Source organism: Tachysurus fulvidraco, chromosome 7 (assembly GCF_022655615.1).
Source record: "Tachysurus fulvidraco isolate hzauxx_2018 chromosome 7, HZAU_PFXX_2.0, whole genome shotgun sequence".
Lineage (NCBI taxonomy): Eukaryota > Metazoa > Chordata > Actinopteri > Siluriformes > Bagridae > Tachysurus > Tachysurus fulvidraco.
Window position 1 is genome coordinate 10377268 of NC_062524.1, and position 15983 is coordinate 10393250.

Genomic DNA, 15983 nt, shown 5'->3' on the forward strand with positions numbered 1-15983 from the left:
AATCTCACGCACAATTCGTAGGAATTCTCATGCATTACATGCGCGTTTCACAAACGAACAAACCCGAATGAAGATTTTGCACTCGTTAGAATAAAGTGCGCGAGCGTGTAATCCATGTCTATTGTGTCAGGGTTCTGTCTCGGAATCATGAAGCGCGAGCCCAAAAAAAAAATGCAAACTAGTAATATTTTATCTTTAAAACTGTGTAATCTTGATATCCAGCACTCCATATTGTGCATATGTTCTTTAATTTGTTTTCATATTCTTAAATGCACTTATTTAACATACATTGCAAATATTGTATTGTTTGAAATCAAGGAAAGACATTTTTACTCACTTCTGCATGATCACAGTTCAAAGGCCAAATAGTTCATGCTCAATCAGTGTCCAGCTTGACGTCACATCCTAATTAACATATTGATGCATTGTCATGATTGAAAAGGCATTTCATAAGAGGGAAAATATAGATTAGTATTGTATATTTTATATATATATAAAATGGAGACCGCTGGTCAATGCAGCATGACTATTTGCTCATTTCCAAAATACTGTATGTTAAGTTATTACTCTGGAACTAGACATAAAGGAAATGGATATAGGTGGAATTAATCCGCTTTTAATAATTATCCAGCAAAAGAGTTTAATATGAATAACGTACGTGAGTGCAAACAAAGTTGATAACAGACGTCACAGCCAATAGTTATAGCATTTCCTCTAAACAGGCTTCGTTCTGTATTCGGCTCAACTCGGCTCTGGGAACATGAATCCTTCATTGTGTTAACAAGGGCGTTGTCAAGCATCAGCTGAAAGACCAATAGGAGGCGCCATCAAACAGGCAGGTAATGCCTGATGATTCTCATCTGTGTCTTGGTAATACAAGTCTAATTATTTTTGTATCTCTGTGCTTTTAGTGACTGTATCCATATTTAAGAGAGAGAGAGAGAGAGAGAGAGAGAGAGAGAGAGAGAGAGAGAGAGAGAGAGAATTTGTGTGTGTGTGTGTGTGTGAGAGAGAGAGAGAGAGAGAGAGAGAGAGAGAGTGAGAGAGAGAGTGTGTGTGTGTGTGAGAGAGAGAGAGAATGAGAGTGTATATGTGAGAGAGAGAGTGTGTGCTTGTGCCATATTTTTGTGTGTATGTGAGAGAGAGAGAGAGAGAGAGAGAGAGAGAGTGAGAGTGTGTGTGTGTGTGTGAGAGAGAGAGAGAGAGAGAGAGAGAGAGAGAGTGTGTGTGTGTGTGTGTGAGAGAGAGAGTGAGTGAGTGAGTGAGTGAGTGAGTGAGTGAGTGAGTGAGTGTGTGTGTGTGTGTGTGTGTGTGTGTGTGTGTGTGTGTGTGAGAGAGAGAGAGAGAGAGAGAGAGAGAGAGAGAGAGAGAGAGTGTGTGCTTGTGCCACACACACCTATACAGAATACACAGATAGTAAAACTGACCCTGACCGAGAGAAAGCTGAGAGTCTGGGATGGGCTCGTTTTTTTTTTTTTGTTCTGATTTTAGATCTGTTTTAATTGCGCTGAATAAACATGACACTCAAACTCAGCAAAAAATGAATGCCTCCTGTGTCTTCCTCCAATTCCTCACACACAGGGGTTCTACAGTAATATTTTTGACCTTCATGAGTTTGAGTTACACAGTGAGGAAACATTCATGACAGCTCCAGGATTGTCTTTTGTTGGTACCAGCTAGTCAGCTGCTGGAGATGAGTGATGTATATTTACCCATGTATAGTTAATGTTCTAGATATAACATGTATGTATGTATGTATGTATGTATGTAATGTATGTATGTATATCTAAAGCAAATATGAGTATATAATGTACGAGATAATCTATGTACGGGTTCATGCTATGAGCAGCCAAGTTAAGGGGTAATTTTATTTATTTTTACTATAGTTAACGTTGACTGCAGCAATACAATTTAAAAAGGTCATGAGTGAAATTAGCCTGTTGATTAAACTCATAACCAGCAGCTGTGAACTGTAGCCATATCAAATGCACAATATTATCTTACATCTGGTGAAAAAGTCACTAGTCACTATTTTGTGTATGCTTTGTATTTTGAGGAATGGCAAGTCAAGCCTTGATGGAGACTTGATGGAAATGTGATGCAGATCAGCTGAATAGAGTTATGCAATACAGTGTGGATCATGTCACCATGAACAATAAAACCATTTGTTTCAGTTCAGGGAATATTTTTTTCCACAGCACAGTTTGTTGAGAAAGTTGAAGAATCTCGGCATTGAACCTGAAAGTCGACAAATAGAATTATGAAATGTGTCCAGTTGTGTCCCAGGATTAAGTTTTACTCACTTATGGATGAAGTGGACCTCCACTTCATCCTCCAGCACCTGAACTTCCCTGGAACCTATGCTAGGATCCTCTCTGCTACATGAAAAGCTCTCCCAGCTGAGCATGCCTGACTCCACCTGCAGGTGGATCTCTAGTTAAAAAAGCTCAGCAGCGGATGTACTTCCAGTGTCAGCTGAAGACGTTCAACCTACCAAAGGCTATGATGGTGCACTTCTACACCTCCATTGTTGCATCTGTACTCGCCTCCTCCATCACCATTTGGTACTCTGTTGCCACTGTCAAAGACAAGAGGAGAATGCAGAGTGTCATTCGCTCTGCAGAGAAGGTGATCGGCTGCAATCTACCACCTCTTCAGGATCTGTACACTTCCAGGACCCTAAAGCGGGTAATTAAGATTGTGGCTGACCCTCTCATCCTGGACACAATCTCTTTGAGGCACTCCACTCTGGCAGAAAGCTGCGGTCTATAAAATACAAAACCTTAGGCCACAAAAACAGTTTCTTTCCATCTGCAACCGGCCTAATCAACATCCAGGACCCGGTATGGTCTGTTATTTGCCACATTGACATTTCTCTCTCACACTAGTCCACTATTGTATATCTTGCACTAATATTCGGTTGTTATTTTTTTTCTTCAGTTGTACTATGTGTAACATTTTTAATTGTGTATTTGCACTGGCCACTTTGCACATCCTCATTAGTGTACCATTCATGTCTCTATTTTTGTTTACATCCAATTGCTTGTTTTTTTTGTAAATTATGTTTATACACAATAATAATAAGAATAAGAATAAGAATAATAATTTATTTCATAACCTGTGTTTCCTATATTTATGCTTCTTCTCTATTATTATTATGCACAAATACACCAAGACAAATTCCTGTACATGTAGACACTACAGCCCCTGGCAATAAACCTGATTCTGATTCTTATGGTGAATTAAACTAACGTCACCATGCTAACTTGAGTTAACATTAGCAAGGACTGTCATAACTTCTTTTTTAAGCACATATTTAGTTGCTAAACTCTTTAAAAAATGTAACTTCTCATAAAGATGTAATAATATGGGAATGTGCGTTGAGGGCTTGTCGATGAAAAGACTCACAAGAAGCCAATACAGATACAAACAAATTTTCCAGGACCGGTTCTTACTAGTACATCATCTGTACTAGTAAGAAATTAAAATATTGTACATTTGGGAACTTTCGGTTTGCGTATGTTAAGCGCATTAAGATCTGATTGGTCCAGTTGAAAGCGCTTAGTCTTCCTGACCAATCACTTCCACCTCGGTGAGTATTACTTCACCTCTTCTTGAAACGAGAAAACTTCCGCACTTTACAGCTGATCTGTTTGACGCATTTAAAATGGGCGCTTGTATGGCTTTGTGCTCTCTGGCAAACTGCGTAAGTATTTTTTTGTTTTGTTTTGAACATTTTGTAAGGTATACCACGGAGGATAGTTGTTAGCTTTAGTTTTCATGATGATTTCTATGACTAACTCACTGTTTTTCCGGGTTCGCTAACGTTCCATGAACGCATTTATGCCGACGTCTTATTATTTTTTTTCTTCTCTTCTTTTGTCCACACTTTTTAAACACAATGTGTCTTTGGGTCAAGTCAGAAAAGATAAAAGCGTTCAATGTTTGAATAAAGCTTCATTTGGAGTTAGCTCTGATTTACAGCATGGCATATGACCGTGACGTAGTTTCCACAAAAAAGGCTAACCATAAGGTATTATTTGTCAAAATATCTTCATTTGCAACAGCAGAAATCTCATGGATAGCTCTAATGGGTAAACCTTTCTATAAACCATTTTCGTGTCACATGAACTGAGTTGGTGAGAGTTGTCTTTAAAGCTAGACCATTTCCCATAGTGCACTTTAGTGTGAATAACTAAACATATTTAGGCAAATTAATGAATTATTTGGTCATTTTTATCTCTTGTAGGCATCTTGTTTGTGTGGTTCTGCTCCATGCCTGTTATCGGGATGTTGCCCCTCCACTTACAACTCCACCATCACTCGCCTGGCTTTCTCCTTCTTCCTACTGCTTGGCACAATTGTGTCCATCATCATGATCCTGCCTGGAATGGAGTCTTACTTGGAAAAGGTACACACACTTAATTATTTATTTTATCTTTATTTCTAAGCATACCAGGAAATATGTGTGATATCTGTTAAATAAAAACTGTCTGACATGGGCTGCTGGGGTGTAGATACTACTACTGGTGCTAATAATAATAATAACAATAATCACATTTATATTACTTCATTCATCTTCAGTAACTCTCCATATAGAGGCCCTTTCATCAGGATCATAATAGACCTGGAGCCTGTCCCAGATTTACTGGGTATGTGCTGAGAATTTAAGCAAGATCGAATGCTAGTCCACCACAGGGGACCATGCACACATTTACACATTATTACACATCATTAATATTTGGGTTAATTTAGAATTGCCAAGAACCTGCTGGAGAAACCTGGGGAGAGAAAATGCATAGAAAATTGGCACAGACAGTAAACCAAGGATCAAAGAGGACTATGGAACTGTATTTTTTATTATTATTATTATTATTATTATTATTATTATTATTATTATTAAACAGTAATACATAGGTCTATTTTCAAGTTTCTAACTAATTTTATATTTATAATTTATAATATTTACCATTAAAGGAAAGCTTTTAGACATTTGATCCTTCTGTTATCTTGACCCTTGTTGGATCTGCTGTTTATCTACAATTATAACTCGTATAAACCCTAAAAAATCACCTATTGTTTTTTCTGTTATCCTGCTAACTCAGGGGTGCCCAGTATTATGTGCAAAGGGCCTGTATGGGTGCAGGTTTTCATTCCAACCAAGCAGAAACCAGGCCCGAATCTACTGAAAGCTAAGATCAGCTGATTAAACAGGTGGAATCAGGAGCCATGCCTGATTCCACCTGTTTAATCAGCTGATCTTAGCTTTCAGTAGATTCGGACCTGTATTGGTGCAGGTTTTCATTCTAGTCAAGCAGGAGCCATGCCTGATTCCACCTGTTTAATCAGCTGATCTTAGCTTTCAGTAGATTCAGGCCTGGTTTCTGCCTGGTTGGAATGAAAACTTTCACCTACACCAGCTTGTTTTGCATTAGATTGAACAACCCTGCACTAACAATCTCTGAGGGATGGACAGACACACACCCACACACGTGCATGCAAAAAACCTTAAAAAGTAAAACCATAAAAAGCCTTTAGGTGTGGTGTACTATTGTTTTAATCCTGATCACCGCTTATATTCTACAGATCCCTGGATTTTGTGAAAACGGCATGTCCATACCTGGCTTTGAAGGAAAGGTAAATTGTGACGTATTTGTCGGCTATAAATCGGTGTACAGGATGTGTTTTTCTCTGGCCTGCTTTTTTTTCCTCTTCTCCATCATCATGATCCGAGTGCGTAGCAGCAAGGATCCAAGGGCCTCCATTCAGAATGGGTATGTTGCTCAGTTTTATTATGGATTGCACAATAATGTGTATATGTCAAACTAATTAATCATTGTTTGTTTTGAGAATCCAAATAACTGCCATGAGCCAGTTTACAATATTCCAGTATATTGCAGTATTACAATATATTTCAATTTAAATAATGCTTCTGCAGTCTAATCGTAGTCAAATTTGCTTTTGAGAAAAATCTGTGTTTTTGTAATGTACTTGCATGCATTATTCCATGTTAATTCATGTTTGTTGTGTGTGCTTCAGATTCTGGTTCTTTAAATTCCTGATACTGGTTGGAATAACTGTAGGAGCTTTCTACATTCCAGATGGCACATTTAACACAGGTACAACTCTTTCAGTTTAACAAATTTAAAAAGATTTTTATCCATTGAATAAAATGCATTCACATTCACAAACAGAATTTAACAAAGTGCAGTTTGTTCTTCCAGTGTGGTACTATTTTGGTGTGGTTGGTTCCTTTATCTTCATCCTAATGCAGCTGATTTTACTGGTGGACTTTGCTCACACATGGAACCAGAACTGGTTGGAAAATGCTGAGAATGGCAACGGAAAGTGCTGGTATGCAGGTAAGATCATCCACCAAGTACTGACACTTCATCTCTCCAGCTTCACCATAAATATGCAGCTGGTGCTTGAGCAGGCCCCGCAAACCACACCCCTTACTGACCCAGAATAAAAGCTTTCACATTGTGTCAGGTCATGGATCTCATAACAGCTCTTCGATATCTGCACCCCTTTGCCACCACCAGCCATTACCATAAATAGTTGTTATCAGTGTTGTAATGTAACGAAGTACAAATACTTAGTTACTGTACTTAAGTAGAAATTTCATGTATCTGTACTTTACTTCGCTATTTAAATTTATGTTAACTTTCACTTTTACTCCACTACATTTCCTAGATAAATTGTATACTTTTACTCCGTTATATTTCCACTAAGCGTCTTCGTTACTCGTTACTACAAAATAAAAGCAGAAGAAATGTGTGCGACTGCAATAAGGGAGGTTTTGCGAATCACTGCTCCTAGATTGCATTACGCACGTACGCACGCTCTACGGAGAAGCACAGGCACACGCAGCGAGCACGCGCAGTCAGAGTTGGAGGCATTTATTTATAACGTTAATCAGCTGAAAGCTGCAAATACGGCAACCAAAAGCAGTGAAATGTCTATTCTTATTACCAAAGTTGATAGCACAAACAAAATATTAATGCAAACAATCCATTCAATACTAAATAAAAATAACATTGATTGATTTGGTCTTTGTTTTGTGAATATATTTTATTAATTTTATTCATTTTAATAATTTCTTTTTTTATTAGAATGCACACGTACATGAACTGATTTGATTCAATACTGGCCTCATTACATCATGCATAAAATTTTGGTGTCCACTTTTGCCATTTTAAATAATACCATAACTTTTGGCTTACTATGTAGTCATATAATATATAATATAAAACTCTTCTTGTTTTAAATTCTCACTGAGGGTTAAAACCCCCTAAAGATGAAATCCTAGAACCGCCCCCGCTCTTATGCCTCCCGAAAATCACTGAAATTTTACTTTTATTTCAAATACTTAAGCACATTAAATATCATAAAATGACTTTTGATACTTAAGTAAAGTAAATATCAGATACTTTAAGACTTTAACTTGAGTAATATTCTAAAAGGTAACTTTCACTTCTACCAAAGTCTTTTTCTAGTACGATTCTTGTACTTTTACTCAAGTATTGCTTTCTAGTACTTTATACAACACTGGTTATCTGAGGCCATTTTGTGCATGAGCAGTAACTTTGGATGGAAAAACACAGCAGTTTTTGAGTTTGAATTGTGACCACAGCCACAGTCATCCATGGCTTAGTCTCTTGAGAGCAAAAGTGCTCTCTAGTTCTAGATCTCTAGAGGGTTGGCGTTACTCTCTCACCCTTTTCAATCAAAGTGACAATAGGCAGTCATGGGCATCTGCAATCACACATGCAGAATGCAGAAAAGTTTAATGTTAGTTTGTTTAACAATATACATTTTCTCAAAGCAGCTTTACAGAAATAAAAAATTAATAGAAAATAAAATGTGTATTTATCCATAATGAGCAAATTGCACTTTCCACAAAGTGCCTGCTTGTGACAGGATGAATAGCAGTTCAGAAAGATCTGTTCAATTCACGTGTCTTAGAATGAGGCTCTCGTGATTATAGGGCTGGGTTAATTGGGACAGGACATTTTTGTTGGATGCTGTAGTCAAGAGTGACCTGATTCAAGTCAAATGTGTGTGTGTGGGCAAACCCTTACCTAGGAGCTTAATGCAGTGTACTGTACAGTTATTGTGATCAACACAGCTTTCTGAACTAAGATTCAAACATGTAAATGTGTGTGAGCACTTGGATTGGTTTGCGCATTTTTGCATGCTTATTTTGCATAACTTGTGTGATCCTTAGTATCATGATATGTTTATGCTTAAATATGTAATATAAAACTAAAAATAATAAAAATAAAAAAACAATTAAAACATCAATTAATAAACTTACCCAAGTACATATTTTCTGTGGAATAAAAGTTTACTTCACAGGGTCATTCATGAGCATTTCATAAATAAACTAATACCACTAAGCTCTTTAAATATTAATTTAATATTTACATATTAATTTTAAATATTAATATAAAAATTAGTTTTGCTGTGTGAAGGTTCCTTCTGATATTGTTTTCAGAGGACATTCAAGATATCTCTGGGAAAACAGGGAAAGCACCATAGAGACTATACAACAATAGTTGTAGATTACATTCCCTGTGTTTGTAAAAAAAAAAAAAAAAAACCCTCTGGGTAATATTTTTGATGGGTTGATTAAATGGCTCTTTTAAGCATTATAACTGTTGTGTTGGCATGAATACAGTCCCTTTTTGGTAAGATTCTTGAGGACTCCTACAAAAATCTTGTATGCCTCTTTAAATTGACATATGCAAGTTCTTTAGAAGAGACTGTTATTATGGAAAGAGATGACTTTGTGTTGACTAGAGGGTTTACAGGTTGACACTCCTGGCATAGCACACATCAATTGTGTACATCCCTGCAAATGCTCTACCAAAAAAAACGGACCATTAGTCAATTCATTGACTCCTTCTCTGAATGTCCAGCCATAGGATTATGATGATTCACATGGTGAAGCATTACCCAGTGGGAATACTTTATTTTTATACTTAACTACTCAGTGTGATGAATAAATAAAGTAATAATGTGTTATTCTAAAATTGTCATGTCTTATTGTTGTGCCAAAAGTTACAAACAGTGAAGTTGTTCTTCTTTTCTTCCTACAGCTCTGTTGTTCTTCACTTGTGTTCTCTATGCATGTGCGTTTGTTGCGATGGTGCTGTCCTATGTGTACTACACCCAGCCGGATGACTGTGCTGAACACAAAGTATTCATCAGCCTGAACTTTATCTTCTGCATCATAGTGTCTGTGGTCTCAATTCTACCAAAAGTACAGGTAGTTCTCTCTCCCTTAAGTTCTCTGTCTCATAAAAAGATTAACATTTGTATCAACATGCTTTATAAACAAGCGATTTGGGAAACACAATGGATCATGCTGTTGTAGGAAAACAAACAGTTCTGTGGCAGTGCGATGTGGTCAGACTTTAAGCAGAAGAGATTCTCCAACCACCTCAAATAGGATATTTTCTAATAACAGTGCATCCCAGAAACAACTTGTCTATAGAAAAGCCTTTTAGATAGCAGTAGCTTAGTATGCACTCTCTGCTGTTGTGTACGGTTTGATATAATCGCCATGTGTTTGTGATAGTATTCATATTTCATGTTTTTTTTTGCATGCGTGTAAAGGATGCTCAGCCTGGCTCAGGACTGCTGCAGTCCTCTCTCATCTCTCTGTATACCATGTATCTCACCTGGTCTGCTATGAGCAACAACCCCAGTAAGTCTCACTTGCACAACACATTTGTTGCATTTTATTATATGGTGTGTTATTGAAATACAAACACTTTGACAATAACATAACTTTAAGATTATTTTAATTGCAAACAAAAACTGAATAATGAAAAGTGATAGCCTTGAGGTAGGGGCACAGGAATTGGATGAAGCAGGTGCTTAATGTTTTTAGGCATCATTAATGAGTGTGCAGTTCAATAATTTGGTGAATTAGTGAATTAATAGTATGATTATATGTAACTGATAAGTATGTTAACCCATATCATTAAGATTGGCAATTTACGAACTTCCATTTGGTTATGGAATATTGGCTGTGGTCGTGAACCCACAGTTGTGTCTGCTGGTGGTACCCCTGCAGAAACCTACAGTAGGTTCTTCAAAGTTGTAGGACAATCTGATTAGTTTTTTTTTTTGTTTTGGTTTTTTTTGTTTTGTTTTGGGTTTTTTTGTATAAATTTTAAGAACAAATCATAATTACTTAAATTGACACCAACAGAAACAGCTATGAAAATGTGTCTTATGACTTGAATAAACTGTACATATATAGACTGTTGTTTTGTGTTGAATACATATATTAAATAATACATTTATTACAAAGAAGGGGTGTAAAAGTGAAATAAATTACCATTCTGCCCTACAAATTCAAATGCTAATGTTTGTTACTAAGCAGACAGTAATGGGCTTAGAGCTATTTTGGATGTGCAGTGACTGGGCAGAGTAAATAAGTTTATTTTTTGGGAATTGTTTAAACTTTTAAAAATATATATTAATTTTAATTTTGGATCATTTAAAATTTTCGTTAAATTTGGTCTAAATTTCTCATGAAGCTATGTCTTTTCTTGCCTTAGACCGGAAATGCAACCCCAGCCTGCTAAATCTGGTTACCAATACCCCCACCACCACCGCCACCCCATCTCCCACCATCCCCCTTGGGCAAGTCCAGTGGTGGGATGCGCAAGGAATTGTGGGATTGGTCATCTTCCTTTTTTGCACACTGTATGCCAGGTGAGCATGTTTTAGAAGCTTTAAATTTGAAGCATTAAGTGTAAATTCTTGCCAAAAAAAAAAAATTATAACCCACTCAAAATGGTTAGCAAGTTGGTTTACAAATGTAAAATTTAAATGCCTGTTTAATAAAATCCATAGTAACATAATAAATAGTAGTAGTATTTTGAGCATAATGTCTACATTTAATTTGTTGCTTAACCAAAATTTTAGCAAGACTTTTTATTTTAATACTTTAAATTTTTAGCATGCACCCTCACAAGAACTTGAATTAATTATGGGGGCTGGGGGGACTTAAGATGGATTTCTGGATGTGTAAGAAGAAGTATCAGGAAACAGATGCATGCACATGGGAACAAAAGAGGGCAGAAAAGTCTTTTATGTACAAAAATTCACTTATTCTGTGAAAACTGTTAATGTTCGGAAATAACTGACCTTTTGTTTAACTTTTGCAATATGTTCTTTAACTTTGGACATCATACATTTAAAGGAATAAGCTCATTTAAAGAAAACAACTCATAACCCAGGATTGCGGCTTTGTCACCATGGATACCATGACGCTGGTCAAATATTGATTTTGTTTTGTGGTCTGAAAAAAGTGCCATGTTCATGCATTTGTTTTGGTTTTTGTTTGTTGGAAAGACTTCTGTAATTTGTAAGCGAATGTTGCAGGACACAAGAATCCGCATACATTTTCATTGCAGGGGACAAAATGCTGGTTAAACATAGTTAACAGAGCAATCTTTAATCAATATATGAGATAAAGAGCCAAAGGTCACTAGGCTTGGACATAAAGACACATGCTTAATAAAACTTGTGATGAAAGCCATGAGAACAACAGGGTATACAGAGGCAACCAAATGAAGATCTAACACAAAACATGGGAACGCCTTTAGTTAACAAACCAGTGATGAAGTAGGGACAGGACCTACAAAAAATGGAGTGTAAATGGGGAATCTGTGAGAACCACAAAAGCAAATACCTATTAAAATCAGTCATTAGAAGTTTAATACTGGAGGTTTTGTAGAGCCAGTGGTTAATGGATGGTCACAAAGGTTAGGACATTTGAAATGAAATTTGCACATTTATTATTTTAACCTTCAACACATTTCTTGCAGTATCCGATCATCCAATAACTCTCAGGTGAATAAGTTGATGCAGACAGAGGAGAGGCAGGAGTTGGCGCTGGACAATGAGGCACAAGTCGGGGAGGATGGAGTGAAACGTGCTGTGGATAATGAAGAGGAAGGAGTGAGCTATAGTTACTCTTTCTTCCACTTCTGCCTCATTCTTGCTTCTCTTTACATCATGATGACCCTCACCAACTGGTATCAGTGAGTATCAAATTACTCTAAATGTTTAGCTAAGTATATGAAAATAAATAAAAAAAACTCCTGTCTTTTATGGGCTGAAAGAAATGTTTTGCCTTCCAGTAGGTCCTTGTTATTCAATAAAGCACATACAGTATACTAAAAACAGAGAAACACCTTGTATGTGTAGAGGTACATAAACACTACAGGTTTTTGAATATAAACACTACAAGAAGCATTAGCTTGCTTGAAGCCATAACTGGTACCACTGGAAACCTGTCCAGAATTGCCTCAGATTGTTAATCTGCACAGTAACCCTGAGAGAGGTAAAGAAAATGACAGAGCTGTAGTTCTGTTTCTCAGAGCATATCACACAATGCTGCTTGTAGGGCCTAAATTTACTGATATTGAAACAAGAGTCCACAATCTTTTTTGCTGTTCATCACCATAAACAAATTTAGATTAGACTCCATATGTTATGTAGGTTCCCGGTGGGAACTTATTTTACACTAAAACCTAGTGAAGGGAAGTCATGGGCATAAATAGAACTTTGAACAAAGCAGTACTCCCAGATGTACATTCAGTTTTCTGGAAGCTAACTGTGGACATGGCAATGATTTTGAAAGTGACCAAGCACTACTCTCGTATAGGGAAGAGCCTCCCTTTGCTCACAAACCATGCTCAATTCATTGTGGCATGGATTCAGATGTTGGAAACATTCTTTTGAGATTCCTGTGAATCTGCTATTCTATCACATTCTAAAGGTGTTCTACTACTGGGAAGTTCACTGAAGATCAATGAACCCAATGTTCATAAAATCAGTTTAAAACGACTTTTGCTTTGTGAGTTGGTGCAATATCATGCTGGATACCATTTAACAGTAAATATAAAGTAATGTTTTCTTTAGATCAAGCATCATGGCCACATTACAGTTAAATCTGTAACATTGACTTTACTGCTTAATGGGTTTAGTAGCAAGCAGCAACATTTGACTTGTAAAATGAAGCAATTACAAGTAGATGTAGAAATAAGAAAATAAAGATTGAAATTTGATACAATAAGATTGAAGATTGAAAATAATTCTTATATTAAAATGAAGTAACAGTATAAATGTAGATGTCTCTCTCTTTTTTTTTTTTTTTTTTTTTTTTTAATTTCTCTTATGTCTCTCTTTTTTTTTTTTTTTTTTAATCTTTTTGAAAGGCCTGACACAGACTACAAGGCCATGCAGAGCACAATGCCTACAGTGTGGGTGAAGATCAGCTCGAGTTGGCTAGGCTTGGCACTGTACCTCTGGACTCTTGTGGCTCCTCTGATCCTCACCAACCGAGACTTCAGCTAGGCAGCAAAGAAATCATTCCACTGCAAGTCTGTTTGGCCTTATCCACAAGCTAAACTCATACTCACACCTAGCATCTCTGTAGCTGTTAAAAGTTTAAGGAATAATAAGTTTCTATGAAGGAAATTAATAACTATACATTATAATTATTTGAACATAATCTGATTCTAAATGACATAGACTGTACACTATAGACTTCCTTTCTGATGGCAGGCTAATTTCTCACAACAAATTCTGTTTTGTATAATAACTTGAGATTTTATCTAGGACAGTGGGAAAATGCATACAAAGAAAAATCCAGGGAAGGCATTATCAATAAATGGATTTCCTCTCTTGTCTCAAATGTGATGTCTAATCTTCACTTAACTCTAAAACTCTTTTAATATTATTATTATTATTAGTAGTAGTAGTAGTAGTATTATAGTGTATTAAGCTCAGAGAAGGAAAATTTGATTGTTAATACACAAACAATCTGGAATTATAGCATGTATGAGCTCAACCAGTTATGCTGTTTTCATTTTCACCCTGCTCAGTAATGTCAGCTCAGGCCTGCTATACTGTATTAATAAAATCTCTCTGATTTTTTTTTGTAGTACAATTTGACCAAAGAGGAAGCTTTTATATTGAATGTTGATCTTGGAAGGAACTGATTTTACTTGTACTTTACATGCTGTCCTGCACAAAATATAAAAAAGATTTTTGCTGTACATTTTGTCTTATTTTTTTTTTTTTTTCCAAATAGGTGAAATTGTGTGTGTAAGGTAAGTAGGTTGTAAGGGAGTTAATGTGAGAATGTGCGTGAGAGTGTGCAACACTGGTTCAAATCCACCTTGAAGGAAGGCTTTTGACAGCCTTTCAAGAAGGTTATTAAAAGGCTTTTGACACAGCTCCTACACACGCGTAAAGCAGTACAAAACAGCAGGCTTCCCTGACCGGGAATCGAACCCGGGCCGCAGCGGAGAGAACGCCAAATCCTAGCCACTAGACCACCAGGGAGAGACGGTCCATGGTGTGGGCCTCGAGTGGCTGGGCAGAGTAACCTCGAGGGCCTCCGGTGGGGAATTTCCATTTAGCGTTAGGCCTATCCCTAACCATAATCCTAATGCCTGGCTGAACAAAAGTTCATCTACTTCGTTATAAGATGGACAAAATGTCTGTACAGACTGTATCAAAAGGTTTTAAAGCGGTCCCACCTCACAGCTGCAGGGTCACCAGTTTGCAGTCTGTTTGGAGTTTCCGTGCTTGTACACCCGGTGTGTCCAAGTGGTTTCCCTCCAGGTTCTCTGGTTTCCTATTGCTTATCAAATCCATTCCAGTAGGTGGATTAGCTAAGACTATTTGCCTTTAGGTATTCACGAGTATGTGATTGTGTGTGCATATTGCTTGGCGATGAGCTGGCGAACCAAGCGGGCTGCAGTATTCCTGTAGCTCACCATTCTGGTCTACACGAGAACAGGTATGTGCATGGATCAACAAAAATGTTCGCATTTGAAGGTTATTGACCCTCACATTGGAAACAAACAAAATTGCAAAGTTGAAGGACCAGCATCGCCAAAAACTTTTACAGGCCCCAGTGCTAAATAGTCCAGCGCTCCCTGAAGTCACTGCACAACGTGGTTCATAAAAAGCAAATGGGAACTACAAATCGTCAGTGGCAAATTTTGGTTTAGGGTTAGGCCTATCCCTAACCATAATCCTAAGTCCTGGCTGAACACAATTTCAACTAATTCGTTATATGATGGACAAAATGTCTGTAGCTCACCATTCTGGTCTACACTAGAACAGGTATGTGCATCCTATGAACTAGCTGTGATGTGCAGCAATCCACAAAAATGTTCGCATTTGAAGGTTATTGACCTTCACATTGGAAACGAACAAAATTGCAAAGTTGAAGGACCAGCATCGCCAAAAACTTTTACAGGCCCCAGTGCTGTATGGTCCAGCACTCCCTGAAATCGCTGCACGACATGGTTCATGCAAACAGGAACTACAAATCGTCAGGGCTCCCGATTGCAAGGTCGCTGAAGACAGGACTACCCTTGATCTGCCTTCGATAGCTCAGTTGGTAGAGCGGAGGACTGTAGGTGCTTACAAACGGATATCCTTAGGTCGCTGGTTCAAATCCGGCTCGAAGGAAGGTTTTTGACAGCGTTTCATAAGGTTATTATAAGGCTTTTGACACAGCTTTCTACACTCCGTAAAGTGGTACAAAACACCAGGCTTCCCTGACCGGGAATCGAACCCGGGCCGCGGCGGTGAGAGCGCCGAATCCTAGCCACTAGACCACCAGGGACAGAGACGGTCCATGGTGTGGGTCTCGAGTGGCTGGGCAGAGTAACCTTGAGGGCCTCCAGTGGCGAATTTCCGTTTAGTGTTAGGCCTATCTCTAACCATAAACCTAATACCTGGCTGAACAAAAGTTCATCTACTTCGTTATAAGATGGACAAAATGTCTGTACAGCCTGTATCAAAAGGTTTTAAAGCGGTCCCACCTCACAGCTGCAGGGTCACCAGTTTGCAGTCTGTGTGGAGTTTCCGTGCTTGTACACCCGGTGTGTCCAAGTGGTTTCCCTCCAGGTTCTTCGGTTTCCTATTGCTTA

At 37.7% G+C, this 15983-nt stretch overlaps 1 protein-coding gene and 2 non-coding genes across 4 annotated transcripts; 2 read left to right on the forward strand and 1 right to left on the reverse strand.

Annotated features, from left to right (window-relative positions):
- Nucleotides 1-3247: 3247 nt before the first annotated feature.
- Nucleotides 3248-14090, forward strand: serinc2 (serine incorporator 2). Of its 2 annotated transcripts, none has more exons than XM_027143972.2 (10): nt 3248-3706; nt 4250-4411; nt 5587-5774; nt 6040-6119; nt 6225-6362; nt 9105-9274; nt 9625-9715; nt 10578-10734; nt 11853-12068; nt 13248-14090. In XM_027143972.2, the coding sequence occupies exons 1-10, from the start codon at nt 3668-3670 to the stop codon at nt 13384-13386; spliced, it is 1380 nt and encodes a 459-aa protein (XP_026999773.1). In that variant the 5' UTR covers nt 3248-3667; the 3' UTR covers nt 13387-14090. The 2 variants fall into 2 exon arrangements, with proteins under 2 accessions (XP_026999773.1, XP_026999774.1); XM_027143973.2 differs by having other exon boundaries at nt 3574-3592.
- A 1340-nt stretch (nt 14091-15430) lies between these two features.
- Nucleotides 15431-15519, forward strand: trnay-gua. Its single transcript is given in 2 exon segments — nt 15431-15467; nt 15484-15519. It is a non-coding gene; the product is annotated as a tRNA-Tyr (tRNA).
- Nucleotides 15520-15604: 85 nt separating this feature from the next.
- Nucleotides 15605-15676, reverse strand: trnae-cuc. Its single transcript has one exon. It is a non-coding gene; the product is annotated as a tRNA-Glu (tRNA).
- Between the last annotated feature and the right edge of the window lie 307 nt (nt 15677-15983).